We start from the raw sequence: 14,329 nt of genomic DNA on the forward strand, positions 1-14,329 counted from the left end.
GTGTGAGAAATTATTAACACATTACCGTAAAATATCAAATATTATTTAGCTCATTCACGTAAGAGACTAGACGTATAAGATGTCATCGGATTTAGCGATTAGGAGTGACAGATTGTTTGGTAAATGTATAGCATGTTCTATATGTTATAGTTATTTGAATGACTCTTACCATAATATGTTACGTTAACATACCAGGCACGTTCTCAGTTGGTTATTTATGCCTCATATAACGTACACTTATTCAGCCTGTTGTTCACTATTCTTTATTTATTTTAAATTGCCTTTCAAATGTCTATTCTTGGTGTTGGGTTTTCCATCCATCCATCCATTTTCTACCGCTTATTCCCTTCGGGGTCGCGGGGGGCGCTGGAGCCTATCTCAGCTACAATCGGGCGGGAGGCGGGGTACACCCTGGACAAGTCGCCACCTCATCGCAGGGCCAACACAGATAGACAGACAACATTCACACACTAGGGCCAATTTAGTGTTGCCAATCAGCCTATCCCCAGGTGCATGTTTTTGGAGGTGGGAGGAAGCCGGAGTACCCGGAGGGAACCCACGCAGTCACGGGGAGAACATGCAAACTCCACACAGAAAGATCCCGAGGCCGGGATTGAACTCACGACTACTCAGGACCTTCGTATTGTGAGGCAGACGCACTAACCCCTCTGCCACCGTGCTGCCCAAAACCGTGTTGGGTTTTATCAAATAAATTTCCCCAAAAAATGCGACTTATACTCCAGTGCGACATATATATGTTTTTTCCCTTCTTTATTATGCATTTTCGGCCGGTGCGACTTATACTCCGGAGCGACTTATACTCCGAAAAATACGGTAATATAGAAATTTATGATAGCTGTTTCTCTATTTCATGGATGACTGTAGTTAATCATAGAACTGGCACCCGGTGTTATTTAAACAGTAATGATTTTGAATCGAGAATCGTTTTGAATCAAATCGTTATCCCCATGAATCGAATCGAATCATGTAGTGCCCAAAGATTCACAGCTCTAATAACCACAATAATACCAGATTGTAATAGTGGCCTCCACTCTAAGGCTGCAGCTATCGATTATTTTACTAAATCGAGTAATTTATCAATAAATCTATAAATGCTTATAATGTTGAAATGTCACTTTTACCAAGGGAGCATTACTATCAGGGCCGCCTTAATCTAAGCGGGGGTTGGGTTTGAAAAAAAAAAAATCATGATTTCACCGAACAGAACAGCAATAGTGCAAAAATATCACCCATTTAAAAAATAAATGTGTTCATGAACACATGTTCGCGACTGTGCGAGTGTAATAGAAGCCAGTCAACTTCAAGTCAAGTGCTGGTGCGCCTGTGCTATTAGCTCGGTAGTAGTACGCTGGCAATAGGAGGAAGCAACACAGCCGAGAAAGAGAGAGAGTACACAATCGCTACACGAAGCTGAGCTGTTTGTGATTGACAGCTATTAACACCAATCATTCCAGTGTGCCGTCAAAATCGGGGGGCCCTGATTGGGTGGGGTACCTGAGCTTCAGCCGAGTTAAGCCCGTGCATTAAGACTGCCTTGATCACACAATATACTGAGGCGTTGACTTGAAGAAAATGGAGTGTCGAGTCGGACAAGTTGTAAACAAACTTGCACATTGTTAAATATGATCCTTGTTTAGAGACAGTTTATATTTCTGTAAGGCGGTTAAAGTCCTGACCCAGACTGCAGTGATGTGTTCTTTATCTATAAATGTAATAACTGGATACTCTGTTCAACATGGGTCATATTAGATTGTGCAAATACTACAGTGACATTGTGCATTCCAACTACCGTATTTTTAGTCCACAGGGTGCACTACAGATGAACGTGTCTATTCAGGTCTACATTCATACAAAAGGTGCACCGATTTATGAGGTGCATTAAATGGATCATTTAATATATTTTTTCTTCTTCTACATTTAAACACTTCCTTGTGGTCTACATAACATGTAATGGTGGTTCTTTGGTCAAAATGTTGTATAGATTACGTTTTATAGACCATCTTTAAGCCACTTTCTGAGGATGAGTCATTTTGTGGGCGGTCTTCTTTACGTGCTTCCACTTGGACAGCGTCATTTTTATTGTACTGGTAGTTTTTTAGCACCTTCATAGCGAGTCTGCTGACAGATTTAAGTTAGAACTGTACTGTACTTTGGATTCGAAATGGCAACAGAGGAGGATGAATGCCCCATAACAAGAAGATAGAGAAAAAGAAGGAGCTTGTTGACTACGGCGCGGACTAAAATGGCGGGCGCACACATATTTTCAGGACTAATGCAGATCCCAAATACACATCAGCAGGTACCAATAGATAAGAAAAGTTGGGGTTTTTTTTGGCATAATATTGCGAAACAAAACGTCAGATAATGTCTCCTAATGGGTAAATTTTGGGGTCCTTATACACACACCATAATAAAAATCAGTATGCTGGAGCACAGTACGTCAGAGTGCAGTAGCCGTAATGTGCCAACAATCCATCAAGCAGTGCGGCTTTGTAGCTTACCAAAGTCGTACTAAAACATTTTGACAGATTTCTGAGCGCCGTCTGTAATGTTTAATATTCTCAATAAAACATCAAAGTTCTGGGCTTGCTTGCTAACCTGTACCTGCTAGCATCATTTATTGAACAGGCGCCAACCTGCAGTCCACATGTATCTCTTATGTGTGACTGCCATCTACTTTTCACACTTATCATTACACCATGTACCAAATAAAATTGCTTTGAGGTCAGTAAGCACAACCAGAATGAATATGTACATTAGGTGCACCAGGTTATAGGCGCACTGTCGAGAAAATCAAAGGATTTTAAGTGCGTCTTATGGTCTGAAATATGCGGTAACTAATTCTGTTGTGAGAATATTTAGAAGAGGCCTATTTTGCTGTACTGACTGGTGTAGGACTAATTCAATTGGTGCTCATGTGAAATGATGGATGCCCGGGACATTTGCTGCTCGGTAAAGCTTTAAAAGGTTATCATTTCTGTGAAGGATCATTATCTTTTGACAGACTCGCCTTTCTGCCTTTACTGACGTCTCCCGGATCGTCATTTGCGGGGGCCGACGCGGCACGTCGGAAGGCAAAGAGATAATGCGCCATCGGCGTCTCGCCAAGGACGACCGGGTTCCAATCAAAGTCATAAAGCTCAATACGGGCGACAGCACAGATTAATCTCGATTAGACAAAGAAGTGTTGGTGTGGCAGACATTGGTTTTACTGCCTGCTCCACTGTTGTCTCTGCACCACAATATTACGTGTCAACACCCGCCAGACATTTGCCTTACAAAATCAGCTGGGGAATCTAAAAAAACAAACTAATCTTTATCTTTTTAAGTGTGTTTCGGTGTAACCTAACATCCGCCTCAGAGGAACGGGTGATTCATCACCAGCATTGGAGAGTCTATTTTTAACGGTGGAGCTCTCTAGAGACTAACAGAACTGACGGTACTAAAAGAAATGTCACCTACAAACTACAAACACAGTGGCCTCGTCAAAACAGGAAGTCTTTTGCACAGTTTTATATTTCTGAAGGATGTCCCCACATTGAACTCTTTGTTAGTGTTTCTCACAGGTGAATTATACGCCTGCAGATAAGTGAAGTGATTGATTGAGAAGCCCATTGCAGACTCACATTGACTGCGGTATTAAAGTTTCTTGATAGAAATACAACAATCTAGCGTGGAATTGATCGATTTGAATATTCTTGACTTTGTAAAACCTTGTACGAAGAAAGTCTTGACGAGAAGAGTGTAAGGGAACAGTTAAAAGCTACAAATGGGGGAAGGACAACATCACCTTAGCTTTGTGACGTTCACCCATGCAGACGGCATTTATTATTCTGCTCAATATCATTATATGACTTGGAAACAGGTGTTCAGAACATTCATAAAAAAGTTATTGCATCCCTTTAGAAAAAAAAAAAAAGGTTAAAAAAAATCGATCAACTAATTTATTTTTATATTACAACAATAAGTTTGCTGTCCTCATAACAAAACTTCCCGTGAGAAACATTTAAGCACTATTTCCTGTCCAAAGCTCCTCTTTTTTCGTTCTGCTTCCTGTCATTCTCTTTTCATTCTCCCTCACCTGTCCCTGATTGCCAGTCAAGACAAACCTGTCCCTGATTGCCAATAATGATGCTTCTTATGCCAGTTTACGTTTTGCTTTGCGCTTCATTGAGCCGCATGTCTTTGTTTTTGTCTTACCTGTGTTTCCCTGATCAAAAGGTCTTCTTTCCTGCATTTGCCTGACGTCTCTGCATCTCGGGGTCTAGACAAACACACGACTTTACTACATTTCAATATTTTCCAATCTGTGGCCATGATCACATTTTTGCTGTCGTACCTTTCTGTTATACCGTCACCAAACACCTAACCTTATTAAAAAAAATAGCCAAAGAAAAAGCTAAATATTTGTTGAGTTAATCCTTTCTCACAAGGTTGGTTATGGTGATGGGTTTTTTTCTAACATGCATACAGTTACTGTATGATACATCCCACTTTCTCATCACAACATGGCTGATAAGGAGTAGGAAGAAGCGGTGCTTATTTAATCGTACACTTTTGCATTTCATAGCAATTTCTAACACATTAGTTTGTTCACTTCCTGTGATCTATCTCTAACACAAACCAATAAATAAATAATAATAATCATGAATAAATAAATTGAATTTTGCTGAAATATCCCAAATATCCCAGTTAGGGCTGCAGCTATCGATTATTTTAGTAATTTATCAATTTTATTGGATTAATTAAGTAATCGGATAAAACACACTTAAAAGCCTTTATACATATTTTAGAAAAAATAGTTGAAATAAACAAAGAATTTTCTGCTTGTTATAATCATAATTTTTTCCTGATAAACGTACATCGTCAACATTAAAATTGCACTTCTAACGTAATAAAGGTTAAAAAATAACAACATCCACAACTACACCATCACTCTCATATGTGCTCGATTGCAACGGCCGTGCGGAAACTATGTCTACGTATTTAAAGTCATGCGGTCCAAATGTTGTCAAATGTGTATCATTACACATAATATATTAATCAAAGCAACGGAATATATATATTTTTTCTAATCTAATTGATCAATTTAATGGATTAATCGTTGCAGCCCTACATATAGTATTAACAAGGTATTAAAAAACTTTATAAAACAACATTAGGGACGGGCAATATGGCATAACATCTATATGGCAATATTGCAGCTTCCTGTGATAACGATATATATCACAATGTTATTTGGTATGTAAATGAATATAAAAACATTACAAAATAAGTCAAAAGGCACCTAATTTGGCTGTTGATGTATGCGGTATATCGCGTAATTTCCAGTTGTATTACATTCTGAAAATGATTAGTAATCTACTTGCTAATTTACTGGTTTCTTTCTGTGTGTAAACTGGTTCTATCGACACTTCTGTTAAAATACATTAAACACTTATTCTTCTGTTACTGATACTTTACAAATGTTTGGGCGACACTACAAATGTGTGTATCGATCCGATACCAAGTAGTTACAGGGGCAGTATTGATCATACCAATGCAGATACTGATACTTCTCATTCTCAAGATTAATAAATTATTCAATTTTTGATCAAAATTATAATCAAACCAAAAACACAGGATGTAACATCCATCCAACCATTTTCTACCGCTTGTCCCTCTCGGGCTTGTAACAATATCTATTAAATATTAAAATTATTTCCTACTACTAGCTCTGTTTTAAATCCCTTGTTTTCTGCCCTTAAAGACCTCCTGTGTTCGGGAACGTATTTCCTACGTTTGTAAACAATAACAAAAACGACAAACAGATTTTGAGATAAGAAAAACGTCAATCTAATCATTGTAGGATCCACCATAGACGCTCTTATACTTTGTATCGTTACAGTTGATATTTGTATCGATCCGCCCACCTTAGTTTACATCCAAGAGTTAAGTTAAAGTTAAAGTTAAAGTTAAAGTACCAATGATTGTCACACACACACTAGGTGTGGTGAAATTTGTCCTCTGCATTTGACCCATCCCCATGTTCACCCCCTGGGAGGTGAGGGGAGCAGTGGGCAGCAGCGGTGCCGTTTCCGGGAATCATTTTTGGTGATTTAACCCCCAATTCCAACCCTCGATGCTGAGTGCCAAGCAGGGAGGTAATGGGTCCCATTTTTATAGTCTTTGGTATGACTCGGCCGGGGTTTGAACTCATGACCTGCCGATCTCAGGGCGGACACTCTAACCACTAGGCCACTAAGTAGGTTGAGCGCTAGCTTGCTGTTAGCGGTTAGCATGGCTTATTGTATCCTCCTACAGTGTGTAGTGTATCATGTTTAGCTAGTCCTCTTGTTCTTGTAAGAAACTTAGTTTATTTGCCGCCATGGAGGCGAGTATTGCTGACTGCGGTGGGACACTAGCTGCCAGCTTGTTGGCGAGGATGCTATATCGCGTCAGTCGCTTGCCACTGCCAAATTTGTGGCCACAGCCAGAATGTATCATCAACAGAAAATATCACGTTATAACGATAGTATTAAAATCTCTATCGTTAGCCAAATTTATATCGTATAGTGTGTATATCGCGCAACCCCAGAACACATGTAGTCTGCGTCTTGAACTGTTTGACTCGAGAGGTTCCAGCACGACATTACTGGCAACCTGTAAATTATATCAAGCATCATTAGAGAAGTTAGTTGCTGATTAAAAATGTATTTAGGGAAAGAAGCATGATGAAAAGTACTTGCTTGTAATAATTTATGTGCAACATTAATGTGTAACAAATGCAGTTCTTTTAATGTTTGAGAGCTCAGCATTACTGACACAGTAAAAAGGCATCGATCCCAGACTCCTCGAAAGGCGCGGCGAGCCTCTTAATTTGCTTTGCTTTTACTGCTGTAGCTTAAGTGATTTATCCTGGGGGTTCATTATCTCCATCCCTATGCTGAGCACGTGACACCCTGCACTTTAAGTAGAAGTCTGGCTAAGAGTTATCAGCGCTAATCCAGCCCGGGGCCGTCGGTCACGTCCCTACGGGGGACTTCAAGGTGTGGCGATGGCACCCAGTGACAATCTATACCTGTCTTTGTGTGTCCGCACAGGAGCAGCCAGGGCTTCATGCACATGAAGCTGTCCAGGACCAAAGAGAACAAGTACGTCCTGGGCCAGAACAGCTGCCCCTTCGACAGCGTGCCCGACATCATCCATTTCTACTCCAGTCGTAAGCTGCCCATCAAGGGGGCCGAGCACATGTCCCTGCTGTACCCCGTGGCCATCAGGACACTATAGTGCCATCGGTCCCAAAGAAGTCACCTTTTGGGCTCACACACGGAAAGGGAAATCCCAAACTGCTGATTCTGACTCATCTCACTGGCCGATGGATGCTGACTTTGGTGGATTTATTTGATGTTATTTATGATAGACACCCGCTTAACGGCACGGACCTCCACCAAGACGAAACCCAACGTTTGTCACGACTTGTCATTTTTTCCAGAAGTTTGCAAAAGGGAGACGTCACATATGTTCGTGTTTGAGGGAGTGTAGTCCTGTCCTGACAAGGTCTGTACGCGGTTATCTTTTTCACGTCATGGTCAATATTGTCTGCCATCCGTCACCAAGGGGGTGGCGTGTCACGCCAATGACAGCGAAAGTGGCGAGATGGACCGGAGAGCATCATGATGGATGGACCGAGCCGTCCGGCATCATACAATCGGCTGAGGCTGGAAACACACCCAACTGTTAACCTCCGACCTTTCCCTACCGCCGCCCCACCCAGAGCGCCTTGTGCATCGGGAGAATGAAACGCCTGCATTGTCTACCTCAGAAAATCAATGTCGTTCTGTCTGCGGATCAATAGGTACAATGGGATGGCCCGCATCAATCCACTCTCGCCTTGACATTCCCAATTTCCTTAAAGTCGCATCATTCATTTAGGATTTTCTGAAAAGAAAAAAAAAAAGGACAATTTAAGGCTGCCTTTAGTGTGTTTTAGTCACAATGCTGTGTGATGTCAGTAGCCTTACAATGCATGGGTCAGTCAGATCAGCTGGTGTTCAATTCTCCTTTTAAAAAGACCCAATCCTTGACTGTAATTTATTGGGGGCGAATTAGTGCCGACGTGTGGGCGGCAGCTCCCCTTTTTCCGCCCTTCTTGTGAGTCCCCATGCGACGCTTCTACTATGTGGTGCTCTACCTGTTTTTTGTTCTTGTCTGCTTGTCAAGCCTTGGCTAATTGGTGCTGACCAATCACAACGCAGCCTGTTGGAACCCGACCCTTCATCACCAGTACATGTGCAGATGTGTGCCCCACATGTTGTGACCACTACAAGACTAACTAAGAAAAACAAGTGACAGTCCCGCTTTGAACCACTTCAGAACACCTATTTTTGGTTTTGCTCACTGAGCTTTCTTGATTTAGGATGGGAAATGTCACGTGTACTAGTGCCATTAAAGTAGTCAAAGACAGGTTTTATCTTCTGAAGGCTGTTTGATTTGATAAGAATTATTGTGTCAATCTGTTTAAGGCTTAACTATTTTCACGCAAAAACAGTGGAGGTTGACCAGGGACAATCTTCCACAGTTATCATCAAACCAAGAAGTAACCTACCAGCTAAAAAAAAAAGAACATCCCAGGAAGGGCCCCGCTAACTAACAATTAGACAAACCAGTAGCCCGGGCTACTTGCTAGCAAACATAAACCATTTATTTGTAAGTTAACTCCCAAACAAAAAAAGCAGCAAGTAGCATATTGGCTACACAATGGACATGACATAGCAAATCTGCTTACATTTAAAAAAAATAAAAAAAACAACTGGAAAAAGACTACAAGCTAACAAACAAGGAGCAAGCCTGCTAACTAACAAACCAGGACGTAGCTCGCTAGCTAGTAAACAGACAAACCAAGAAATAATGTACTCACAATTAAACAAACCAGGAAGTAGACTACAAGCTAGCGCAAACAAAAAAGGAGATATCCTGCTAAAAACACACCAGGAAGTAGACTACTAGCTAAAAACAAACAAACATAATAAACCGAAGGTACCAGGAAGTATACTGCTAACTAACATTTCAACAAATGTTGTCTACTAAATAGCAAACGTACTGTAAACCATTAAGTGTTACGTTAACTCCCAAACAAAATGGACAACCCAGGAAATAATCTGCTAAAAATTAGACAAATCACGAAGTAGAATACAAACACAAATTAAAAAGTAGTCTAACAAACACACCAGGGAATATCTTGTAAACATTTCAACAAACCAGTGAATTGTCTACTGTAGCTAGCAAACAAAAACAATAATTTGTATGTTAACTCCCAAAGAGAACAGGTAGCCAACAAACACACAAACTCGGAGGTAGCCTGCTAACTATCAACAAAGCAGCAAGAAGCCTACTAGCTAGTTAATGGACAAACCGGGTAATAATCTGTTCACAGTTAGACACACCAGGAAGTAGACTACAAGCTAACAAACACAAACAAGGAGGTAGCCTACTAATTAATAAATGACCAAACCAGGAAATAATCTGCTCACAGTTAGAACCACAAAGAGTTAGACTAAAAGCTAGCAAACACACTTTAGGAAGTACCGTATTTTTCGGACTATAAGTCGCAGTTTTTTTCATAGTTTGGCCGGGTGTGCGACTTATACTCAGGAGCGACTTATGTGTGAAATTATTAACACATTACCGTTAAATATCAAATAATATTATTTAGCTCATTCACGTAAGAGACTAGACATATAAGATTTAATCGGATTTAGCGATTAGGAGTGACAGATTGTTTGGTAAATGTATATCATGTTCTATATGTTATAGTTATTTGAATGACTCTTACCATAATATGTTACGTTAACATACCAGGCACGTTCTCAGTTGGTTATTTATGCGTCATATAACATACACTTATTCAGCCTGTTGTTCACTATTCTTTATTTATTTTGAATTGCCTTTCAAATGTCTATTACTGGTGTTGGGTTTTATCAAATAAATATTCCCCAAAAATGCGACTCATAGTCCAGTGCGACTTATATGTTTTTTTCCTTCTTTATCATGCATTTTCGGCCGGTGCGACTTATACTCCGGAGCGACTTATACTTAGAAAAATATGTTATCTTACTTACAAACACACCAGGAATTAGCTTGCTAACAAACGCACCAGGAAGTAGCCTATGAGCAAAAAAACCCCCCAAAAAACGAAGATACCAGAAAGTATACTGCTAACCAACAATTAGACAAGATAGCAAATATATAAGTAGCCTACAATGTAGTAAATGGACAAACCGGGAAATAATCTGCTCAGTTAAACAAACCAGGAAGTCAACTATAGACTAACAAACACAAATTAAGAAGTAGCCTGCTAACAAACACACCAGGAAGTATCCTACTAGCTTAAAAAAATTGAACACACCACATAGTATACTGTTAACTAATAATTAGACAAACCAGTAAGTTGTCTATTAGCTAGCAAATATAAACCATTAAGTATTATGTTAACTTCCAAATTCCAAACCCGGTAATAGCCTGCTAACTAACAATCAAACCAGGAAGTCGCCTACTAGCTAGTAAATGGACAAACCAGGGAATAATCCGCTCATAATTAGACTAACCAGGAAATAGACTACTTGCAAGTGACTGCGAGTTACCTACATTTTGCTGTAAGTACCGTATTTTTCGGACTATAAGTCGCAGTTTTTTTCATAGTTTGGCCGGGGGTGTGACTTATACTCAGGAGCGACTTATGTGTGAAATTATTAACACATTACCGTAAAATATCAAATTATATTATTTAGCTCATTCACGTAAGAGACTAGACGTATAAGATTTCATGGGATTTAGCGATTAGGAGTGACGGATTGTTTGGTAAACGTATAGCATGTTCTATATGTTATAGTTATTTGAATGACTCTTACCATAATATGTTACGTTAACATACCAACGTTCTCAGTTGGTTATTTATGCCTCATATAACGTACACTTATTCAGCCTGTTGTTCACTATTCTTTATTTATTTTAAATTGCCTTTCAAATGTCTATTCTTGGTGTTGGGTTTTATCAAATAAATTTCCCCCAAAAAATGCAATTTATACTCCAGTGCGACTTATGTTTTTTTCCTTCTTTATTATGCATTTTCGGCCGGTGCGACTTATACTCCGAAAAATATGGTAGTTTACTACTTGTAAACAAAGCAAATAATAAACACACAAACTAGGAAGTTAAATCAAACCGAATAATAACCTGCTAACTAATTAACACACCAGGAAGTAGCTTTCTAGCTAATACGCAGTGGGCACCAGTTATAAAAATGGAATATCTTAATGTTGGCTTTAACTTTATGTGTGGTATCAGTTGCAATGTAAAAGTGTCGATTACATTTTTTTGAAAAAAAGCAATGAGTCAAGTTGCTTGGTGAGCAAATCCAAGACAGTTAGCGAAGTTTAGGCAATGAGTAAGTGAGCGTTAGGTAGGACCCACCATTGTGTGCTATGCAACTGCTGTGGTCGAAGGAGGGCAACAAGACTGGTGTTTAAATATGGTACCAAACACGGTGAGCAGAACCACCTACTTGCTATGAAGCGAGACACGTCGCACCAAGAGGACGTCGCTGCAGCCTTACCAGGACATTGTTCTTTCAATCGAATGGACCTAGGAGAGAGAAGACAAGCAAAGATGTTTAAATGTTGTCGTGGGAATACGCTCGTTTGTTATTTGAAATACTGCTGCTGACGAGTGTTATTGTACTTCAGCTAGGAGAGGCCTTAGGTGTTCCAAAAGGAGGAATAAACGGAAAGACTGCAATCAGAAATTTGCTTACGTCTATCATAAGAGCATCTCTGTCAGAAGTGTCTTAACGTACGTGTGTGTGGGTGTGTGTGTGTGTGTGTGTGTGTGTGTGTGTGTGTGTGTGTGTGTGTGTGTGTGGCATCCCCTCATGGCCAAATGTATATACTGAATGTATCGTAACGGGGAGATATCAAATAAATAAATACATGAAGAAATTGGGGCTTAAAGTTGATGAGTGTGACACATTTTGGAGAGGATGTCAGCTGCCGTGCCCTGCCTGTAAATAGCCGGTGGTTGCTACTTTGAGTGAAGGACGCTGCTGTATCAAAGCTTGAGAGTTGAGTATTGATTCACTTTGAAACACCGGAGTTAGCCTTGCTCATCACACACAGACAAGTATGGACTATCCAGCTGGCGTGTCAGTGAAGTCCAAAAAAATTGCAATAATAAAGCAGCGTTTACGTCAGAGAATGAAGACCCATCCATCCATCCATCCATCCATTTTCTACCGCTTGTCCCTTTCGGGGTCGCGGGGGGTGGAGCCTATCACAGATGCATTTGGGCGGAAGGCAGGGTACACCCTGGCATATAGTACTAGTTAAACCAGTAAATAGAATACAGCAATAGTTAACAAACCAGAACCTAGTAAACAAACCAGGAAGTAGCATACAGTACTAGTTAAACCAGGAAGTAGTAAACAAACCAGTAATTACAATACAGCACTAATTAAACCAGGAACTAATAAACAAACCAGGAAGTAGGTTACAGTAGTAGTTAACAAACCATGAACTAGTAAACAAACAAGGAAGTAGCATATAGTACTTGTTAACAAACCAGGAACTAGGCAACAGACCAGGAAATGGCATATAGTACTAATTAACAAACCAGAAATTAGAATACAGTACTAGTTAATAAACCAGGAACTACTAAACAAACCAAAAAATAGCATATATTACTAGTTAACAAACCAGAAAATAGTATACAGCAATAGTTAAACCAGAAACTAGTAAACAAACCAGGAAGTAGCATACAGTACTAGTTAAACCAGGAATTTGTAAACAAACCAGGAATTAGAATACAGCACTAGTTAAACCAGGAACTAATAAACAAATCAGGAGGTAGATTACAGTACTAGTTAACAAACCAGGAACTACTAAACAAACAAGAAAGTAGCATATAGTACTAGTTAACAAACCAGGAACTAGTCAACAGACCAGGAAATGGCATATAGTAATACTGTAATTAACAAACCAGGAATTAGAATATAGTACTAGTTAATGAACCAGGAACTACTAAACAAACCAAAAAATAGCATATAATACTAGTTAAAAACCAGAAAACAATACAGCAATAGTTAACAAACCAGAAACTAGTAAACAAACCAGGAGGTAGCATACAGTACTAGTTAAACCAGGAACTAATAAACAAACCAGGAAGTAGATTACAGTACTAGTTAACAAACCAGGAACTAGTACACAAACAAGGAAGTAGCATATAGTACTAGTTAACAAACCAGGAACTAGTCAACAGACCAGGAAATGGCATATAGTACTAATTAACAAACCAGGATTTCGAATACAGTACTAGTTAATAAACCAGGACCTACTAAACAAACCAAAAAATAGCATATAATACTAGTTAACAAACCAGAAAACAATATAGCAATAATTAACAAACCAGAAACTTGTAAACAAACCAGGAAGTAGCATACCGTACTAGTTAAACCAGGAATTAGAATACAGCACTAGTTATACCAGGAACTAATAAACAAACCAGGAAGTAGATTACAGTACTAGTTAACAAACCAGGAACTAGTAAACAAGGAAGTAGCATATAGTACTAGTTAACAAACCAAGAACTAGTCAACACACCAGGAAATGGCATAAAGTACTAATGAACAAACCAGGAACTAGTAAACAAACCAGGAAGTAGCATATGGTACTAGTTAAACCAGGAATCATAATAAAGTACTAGTTAACCCAGGAACTAATACACAAATGAGAAAGTATCATGTAGTAGCCTACTAGTTAACAAACCAGGAACTAGTAAACAGACCAGGAAATATCATATAGTACTAATTAACAAACCAGGAATTAGAATACAGTACTAGTTAATAAACCAGGAACTACTAAACAAACCAAAAAATAGCATATAATACTAGTTAACAAACCACAAAACAATATAGCAATAGTAAACAAACCAGAAACTTGTAAACAAACCAGGAAGTAGCATACAGTACTGGTTAAACCAGGAATTATAATACAGCACTAATTAAACCAGGAACTAATAAACAAACCAGGAAGTAGATTACAGTAATAGTTTACAAACAAGGAGGTAGCATATAGTACTAGTTAACAAACCAGGAACTAGTCAACATACCAGGAAATGGCATATAGTACTACTTAACAAACCAGGAACTAGTAAACAAAAAGGAAGTAGCATATGGTACTAGTTAACAAACCAGGAATCATAATAAAGTATTAGTTAAACCAGGAACTAATAAACAAACGAGAAAGTACCATATAGTACAAGTTAACAAACCAGGAAC

The 14,329-nt window shown here is 39.2% G+C and overlaps 1 protein-coding gene and 1 long non-coding RNA gene across 5 annotated transcripts in view; one reads left to right on the forward strand and one right to left on the reverse strand.

The window, feature by feature from the left end:
- The window catches only part of LOC133632022 (uncharacterized), a 21,859-nt gene extending 14,020 nt beyond the window's left edge, over positions 1-7,839 (reverse strand). Inside the window, exon 1 of the long non-coding RNA XR_009821644.1 lies at positions 7,821-7,839. This is a non-coding gene — a long non-coding RNA (uncharacterized LOC133632022). The remainder of the gene's footprint in view (positions 1-7,820) is intronic.
- LOC133631939 (SH2 domain-containing adapter protein F-like) overlaps positions 1-12,097 on the forward strand; it is a 239,498-nt gene extending 227,401 nt beyond the window's left edge. For 3 of the 4 annotated variants that reach the window (XM_062024139.1, XM_062024156.1, XM_062024148.1), the window contains one exon: positions 7,104-12,097. In XM_062024139.1, coding sequence (XP_061880123.1) covers positions 7,104-7,290 — 187 coding nt within the window. In that variant the 3' untranslated portion in view covers positions 7,291-12,097. The remainder of the gene's footprint in view (positions 1-7,103) is intronic. The other variant, XM_062024164.1, reaches the window with a different exon arrangement.
- The last annotated feature ends 2,232 nt before the right edge of the window (positions 12,098-14,329 follow it).

Source organism: Entelurus aequoreus, linkage group LG02 (assembly GCF_033978785.1).
Source record: "Entelurus aequoreus isolate RoL-2023_Sb linkage group LG02, RoL_Eaeq_v1.1, whole genome shotgun sequence".
Classification (NCBI taxonomy): domain Eukaryota; kingdom Metazoa; phylum Chordata; class Actinopteri; order Syngnathiformes; family Syngnathidae; genus Entelurus; species Entelurus aequoreus.